The sequence below is a fragment of the Patella vulgata genome, chromosome 1, assembly GCF_932274485.2.
Source record: "Patella vulgata chromosome 1, xgPatVulg1.2, whole genome shotgun sequence".
Lineage (NCBI taxonomy): Eukaryota > Metazoa > Mollusca > Gastropoda > Patellidae > Patella > Patella vulgata.
In genome coordinates this window covers 50,544,168-50,551,815 of record NC_065879.2, presented here as the reverse complement: position 1 = coordinate 50,551,815, position 7,648 = coordinate 50,544,168, and the positions used below count along the sequence as shown (strand labels likewise).

Sequence of the window (7,648 nt, the reverse complement as noted above, 5' to 3'; positions counted from 1 at the left end):
TGCTCCTATACTGGGCTAATGAAGACGGGCATACGCCATACAGTGGGCTATGAGGGAAATTTTGCTCGGGCAGCGGCACTATCGCAATAAGATCAAAATTGAATATACCACAGTATTCACCCACATTACAAAATTGTCCTTTTTGTTGTACTTATTGAAATAAAATGTAACAATTCCAACCAACTTTATCAGCTAATCCATTCGAGCACGAGACACAACTCGCCTCTCAACATCAAAGGGCAGAGCTGTGTGTCACGACCTCTCAACATCAAAGAACAGTTCCGCGTGTGAAAAGCGTGCACGAACCGACACAGAACCTGTGGTTTCTTAGTACTGTGGAGTCAAATAATAAAGCTATTTCATCTAATGAAAAACAAGCGGCTATATGAACAAGTGTCATATATCAGTATTATTCTTTCAAAGACGAGCTTGTTACGCAGAGTTAGATTGAATATGAATAATGTTCGGCAATGGGCAATATCACCGTGGGTGGATACGGGCGCATGTCCCTATTTTCATCAGTGTTATTTGATATGTGAGTTATCATTTGTTATATAAAGTGAGAGAATTACTTTTTCTTGGTAGTCCTATCGATGACCCAGGCAAGAAACTATATATTTATATATATAAAACCCAAAGCGTAGAAACTATATCAATGGAGATTAGAATATATTAGAATTATTAAGTATATTATTAACTGCACAAGGAACTGTATGTAACGAGGACACAATCTTTACTTTCATCATCTCTCAAGTCAACAGCATTATTTTAATGGTCAACAATATAAGAAATCTGAAAGTTATTAATGGTAAATAATTTTTAACATCAGAATCAAACCTTCTCCGTAAGCCAATAGGAAATGAGAAATGATAAAATAGCATGTAACATGGACATTTTATAAAAAGGTGGAATAAGCGTATGAAAACTGCTTATTGATGGAAAAAATTACACCAAAGAAGTCATGAAATCACAGTCTTCCAATCGCAAGGCAATTTCTTTTCACACTGAAGGATTTGAATGTGGGGATGTATGTAACATGGACATGGGTGTTTCCATTTAAAAGGGTTTTTTGTACTGAGATTGTTATTTTTTTCTTTACTCAGTCCTATATTTCATTTGGAAATTATTTTGAATATTATACAGCTGTGCTTATAGCAACACATGAGGCTTTAAGAACACAAAATATCACTTGAAAAGGAACCCTTCTTATGTCACGTGCATCCGTGATGTATTGAGAAAAGACACTACATGTAAGTGCTCATTGTTACATCAACAATCAAAGGAACATTGCTCTGAATTGCATGTTTTATGGTAGATAAAGTTTATCCTTTCCTTTTTAACATTTCCAAATGACTGCTATGGGAGTGGGGGTTGGGAAATGAGGTTCAAATCCCAGTTTAGAGCACCAACCAGCATATAAAAGACTTGTACCTGGCAAGCTGGCATGTGTAAAATTGTAAAATTTTGTTCCCCACATAAGTCTGCTTTTACTTTGATTTCTAACATGCCTTCACGGACACACTTTAACATGGTATTCGTGTGATCGGGGGGGGGGGGGGGCTTTCTGACCGAAATGACTTGGTTGCCCCCCCCCCCATGCAACTTTCTTAGGCAACAAACTTGTGACCTCCTGCATTTTGTCAACATCCAACTCTGCACCTTGTTCTGGCAAAATCTGTTCTACATGCATAGAAACCTCAAACACATTTCACGATATAGGATACGATCAGAATAATTTAGGGAGTAACATAGTCAGTTCCTTGACCAAATTAAATTAAACAATTATTTATGTAGGAATTTATAAATTTATATACTTATAATTCAAATAAATTATTAAAGATGGATTATTTAAACAGACAAAACAAAATCAATAATAATAAAGTTGAGATTATCAGTTATTAAATGTTGACTACTATATAAATCCCAAACTTGGACTGCACCTGTATAATATCTATGTCGGAATGGTTCATGCGGAAATAATGATACAATATCAAGGCAATAGCTTCTCGTCTGTCAACAGTGGCAATCATAATATGATATTCTCCCGCCTCCTTTCATCTCAATCATGCGTATAGTACTGTACCTATACCGTAATGAGTTAGATAAAACGATCTCTTATTTCTGGAATAAGTCCACTGCATGATGACGTACGATATCAGCACGCATTGAAATGAGATCGAAGAGAGGCCACAGCGACAAACTGATGCATTCTCTAATTTTATCTTTTTGATCATCATTATTATTATTATTATTACATGTACTTATATAGCGCTCCTTTCATGATAAACATGTTCAGATGCGCTTTACAATAAAAATACCATAACACAATGGATAAAAATCACAATATCAATATTGAATATAGAAAGGGTTTTAAAAATATGTAGTTCGTGTAAAAATAGAAATATAGAAATCAACATATAAATAAAAACAGTAATCTTTACTACTGGAAAATAGAAACCACGCCACTTGACTCAATGACAAAAGAAGATGGAATTCAGTGTTAAAGAGCAGAAATGTATTTGTATAGAGAGAGATGAGCAAGGCAGTACTATCAACTCAATTATTTTGACCAAGTATGCCGTAGACGCTGATAAGATACTATAAAGTTGTCAAAAAGTTGGTGAAAGACGGTTAAAGAAAAGACTTTGAAGACATTTTTTTTTTTAATTGATTGCATTTATTACATGTGTTCCATGACAGCCGTATATGCCAGTCAAGACCGAGGGCTACTGAAATTGACTGAAACAAGATCTATCTGCCCCATCGGTCATTTTGCACGCCGGAAAAATGGCTTATTTTTCAAAACCCAATTTTCAAACATGGCTACGAACGACCTCCGCTATGTAACAATAAAATTCTACAGTCTGTACAGAACAATGCACATGTCTATAGAAGCCACATAATCTCATGATTGGTTTTATAGAGTTGTATGCATAGTTGTCAACAGATTAGTGTTGATAATTAATGATGAATATCTGGTAGTAGAACAATAGAAGTTTGTTTGGTGGGAATCTTATCAATGACGTGAATAAGCAGTCCATTGTTAGTCGTCATACTCTATTTGAACACCCACGTATTGTCCACGTGTCATAAGAACAAGGCCACTTTACCTCTATTACGTCCACACATGGTGTTAACGAGATAAATGTGATCTGCAAAGGAAGGGTAATCAGATATATTGTTCTGCTCTTTGAATCAAACCGTCGTATTAAATAAAAAACAGAATAGAATTACGTGTTGGGAGAACCAGCGGCTGCCAGGCAGGATACGCCCACATTTTGCAAGAGATGGATAGAGAACAAGCTAAACAAAAAGCGATTTTTCGTACAATCAGGGGCCATAATTCAGGAGGTTACGATCCGATATGCGCGAATATCTAAAGAAACTGAGATCTTTGGGTTATAAACTTACATTTCAAGTTTCAACAAAATCTGATAAAAATTGTGACCTCTATTATATCTAAGGTCCACAAGCTAAAAACGTAATTTTTTATACAATCAGGGGCCATAATCCATGAAGTTTCGGTCCGATACATGCCAATATCGAAAGCAACCGAGATCTGTTGGAGATAAACCTATATTTCAAGATTCGTCAAAATCGGATAAGAATTGTGACCTGTAGAGTGTCCACAAACAATTGTGGACGGACCTTCCGTACGGACGGATAGGGGCGACGGCATTATACGTCCACATGTATAACGGCTGGGGACCTTGTTACTTGGGATATAGTGCGGAACAGTGGGACTCTGGCACACTGGATACGATCTTCTGTTCTTTTTCTTGCTCCCCGGGTCGGCCGTGTTGTCTGTAGCGGTTTTTCTATTTCTGAACTCATCACCAGGTTGGGTAAATCAAACAACAACCAATATTTAATGCTTATAATATATTAACCTCGACAGAGTTAAAAATAATAATTATAACAATTTGAATGGAGAAGTCGGTAGTTGTTGGGTGACATTAATAAGTAATTATGAGTACGTAAAACTTTGTGGCAGACTCCATAATTCTTAGGAGTGTATACTTTTATATATCTGGCGTGCTATCCTTCCATCTTGTTGTATAGATACGGATTGACTACAGAAACTACAGTAGGTAACCAAAGGAGATAACTCCCGATTTCTAAAAAGGGAGATAATAAAATACAGATTAGCTTTGGAATGTGAACCACAATCCTTACATGGCTCCTCTAAATTGAGGTAACAATTTACACTAGAAGTCACCTGAGAGTCCTTTAAATAACATTTAAAAAACTTAAGTCTTTGAATGTCACTTTAAAACTTTAAGAAAATAACATTGAGATCACTTTGAATCACTGTCTATGATTTATCACTTTGAAAATGTTCGATATTTCTTGAAATAAACTTATTTAAAATAACAGTCTTAATTCACTTTCATTTACACCAATGGTTCTATCAAGGCTCCTCGATGGGGATTCCCTTGGTCTTCAGTTTCATCAGCAGTAATACCAATTTATGAACAGGTCTTTCAAGATACTGGACTGGCTTAACTCTTTTACCATAACAATCTAATGATGAATCAGCCATCTGTAACTTAACTTTACGTACTAAGCCATCATCTTCAGAATACACTTCATCGATTCTAGCCAAGCGCCAGTGATTTCTTGGTTCATTGTCAGACTTGATAATTACGATATCGTTGACTTGTAGATTCTTCTGACTTCTTGACCATTTCTGGCGTTCTTGGAGATTATGGAGGTAACTCTTTCTCCATGAGTTCCAAAACTCATTGGCAATATATTGAACTTTCCGCCATCTCTTTCGAAGGTAGACATCATTGCGCTGGAAAACACCTGGAGGGGGTAAGAGAATCTTCGTCTTTGAAGTAAGAATGTGATTTGGCGTGATAGGTTGATCTGGATCGGTTGATATCGTTGTGAAAGGACGATTATTGACGATAGATTCAGCTTCAACCATGAACATTCTAAGGCACTCATCGTCTAATTGAGAGCTGTGTTGGTCCATGAGTGCTGATAAGATACTTCGGACCGTTCGAATCTGACGCTCCCACACTCCTCCCATGTGACTTGAATAGGGAACATTCATCCTGATTTCATACCAATCACAGCCATCCTTTAATAATTCTTGTCTGATTTTTTCTTGGTTCATCTCTTGTAATGCAATCTTGAGTTCAGTTCTTGCACCAACGAAATTACTTCCTTGGTCGCTTTGGAGTTGTCTAATTGGACCCCGTCGACCTACAAATCTTCTGTAAGCGTTTATAAAGGAATCTGCTGACATGTCATTGGCTATCTCGAGGTGTATAGCTCTGGAGACATTGCAAGTAAATAACACACCATATCTTTTGAGTGCTGATCTTCGGTCTTTTACCACGAATGGTCCAAAAAAGTCAATGGAGCAGTAGTTAAAGGGAGGTGATGGTTCTAGCCGGTCCTCCGGAAGGTCTGCCATCTTCTGACTTTGGGTGATACCTCGTAACTTTCTGCACTTGACACACTTGGAGATGTGGTAACTAACGCAGGAACTGCCATCAATTATCCAATAGCCAGCCGACCTTATTTCGTGATGAGTAATACCTCTGCCTTGGTGCTGTATTCTATTATGATGATGACAAATGATCAAATTAGTTACGTGGCCTTTTTTGGGTATGATGATAGGATGCTTGGCAACACCAGGAACTTTGGCGTGCTTGATTCTCCCACCGACTCTAAGTATACCCTTTCCATCAAGGAATGGGTCTAATCTATAGAGTGATGACTTGTTTAATTTGCTGTCTTTTGTTTCTTGTTCCTCGTTGGATTTTAAAGTCTTAATTTCATTGTCAAAATACTGTTTCTGGAACATCATAATAATCTTGGTTTCAGCATTCTCGATTTCTTCTGCATTCACAGGTACATACAAATAGAGTTTGCCTCGAGTTCTTTGAGTTCCTTTGTTCTTTGGTATGTTTTTTTGTTTCTTGTTCTTGTTTTTTTGTGTATCTTGGTTTTCTTGTTGTTCTTTGGTTCTTTGGCTTTCTTGATTATCTTGAGTTCTTTTAGTTTCTTCATTGTCTTTATCATCTGTTTTTCGCATTTCTTGTATTTGAGTTTCTTGGATAAGTTCTTGGGTGTCATGTTTGGATTCTTGGTGTTTGTTAAGCAATCGTAAGCAGACTGCTATGGCTCTTGCTGCCTTGTACCAACTGGAAAAGTAGGTTAGTCGTTCTAAGATTGATGGGTACAGATTGACTTAGGTCTTCATCGTTGATACAGACTTAACTTCAGGATCTTCTTGGGAGATATCGAATTGTTGATTTGATTCTTGTGTTGATTCTTGACGATTCCAAAGAAATTCTGGGCCATTCCACCACCTGGTATTGTTGATTAGTTCTGCAGCCCAAAGGCCTCGTGAAGCATCGTCTGCTGGATTATTTTTAGATTCAACGTAACTCCACTGATCTGGTGATGTATGGTCTCTAATCCTTTGTACACGATTGGCAACAAAAGTGTGAAACCTACGGGCTTCATTTCTTATGTAGCCTAATACAACTTGACTATCGGTGTGGAAGTATTCTGCTACTGGTCTTGTATACTGAAGTTCTTTAGATACAATCTGGCTAATCTTCACTGAAACTACAGCCGCAGTTAATTCCAATCTCGGAATGGTAACAGGCTTGAGGGGGGATACTCTTGACTTGGACAATATCAAAGAACAATGGACTTCATTCTCCTTGTTGATAAGACGAAGGTACGAACATTGGCCATATCCATTAGTAGAGGCATCAGAAAAATGGTGAACTTCTATAACTTCCGGTCTACCAAAGTATGGGGGCTTGCAACATCTTGGTAGGAGTAATATTTCTGTTCTCCATTTCTGCCACGTAGGACGAATAGAATCTGGTATTCTTTGATCCCAGTCTTGACCTTCTTGACAAAGTTGTTGCAGGATACGTTTACCAATCAATACGAATGGCGATACCAGGCCGAGGGGATCAAATATTGAACTAACAGTCGACAACAATCCTCTTCTGGTTAGGGGTTGGTCTTTAAGTTGAATCCGGAACCGTAAGGTATCTGATTCAATGCACCAGTTGACTCCAAGTGCTCTCTCAATAGGTATTTCATCTTGGGTGAGATCCAAATCTTTGCTGCTTTGACTTTTATCGTCAGGTGAGATTTCTTGCAGGACATTACTTGAGTTAAACACAATCTTGTGTAGAGTGAAACCACCTTTACTACATAATTCTTGAGTGCTTTTGATAAGACTAACTGCTTCTTCTGGGGTCTTAACTGTTTCGGACGAAGTTAGCTGCTGGTGATCTGCATTCTTCTTCGTGGTCATCTGCAGCTCTTCTGAGGGCAAAGTTGGAGCAAGAGGGCGATGATGATGCACCAAATAAGTGCACAGTCATGCGGTATTCGATCGGCTCTTTATCAAAATCGTTGTTTTCCCACCATAGGAATTTAAGGAGGTTTCTATACTTCTCTTCAACTGATACTTGGTAAAACATGGCTTGGATATCACATGTAAATGCTATAGGTTCCTTTCTAAATCGGCAGAGTACTCCCAGGAGGTTGTTGGTCAAATCCGGTCCTTGTAATAGCAGATGATTTAAGGACTTAGCTTGGTATGTCGCACTGCAATCAAATACGACTCGAATTTTCTTTTTCTTAGGATGATAAACTCCGT

At 37.8% G+C, this 7,648-nt stretch overlaps 1 protein-coding gene across 1 annotated transcript; it reads right to left on the bottom strand.

Annotated features, from left to right (window-relative positions):
- Positions 1–1,937: 1,937 nt before the first annotated feature.
- On the bottom strand, positions 1,938–7,165 carry LOC130013669 (uncharacterized). The gene has a single exon (XM_056102559.1). The coding sequence runs from the start codon at positions 6,050–6,052 to the stop codon at positions 4,412–4,414; it is 1,641 nt and encodes a 546-aa protein (XP_055958534.1). The 5' UTR covers positions 6,053–7,165; the 3' UTR covers positions 1,938–4,411.
- Positions 7,166–7,648: the final 483 nt, after the last annotated feature.

Coding starts and splice junctions, on each gene's coding strand:
- LOC130013669 (XM_056102559.1), bottom strand. CDS start 6,052: ATGCGAAAAACAGATGATAAAGACAATGAAGAAACTAAAAGAACTCAA.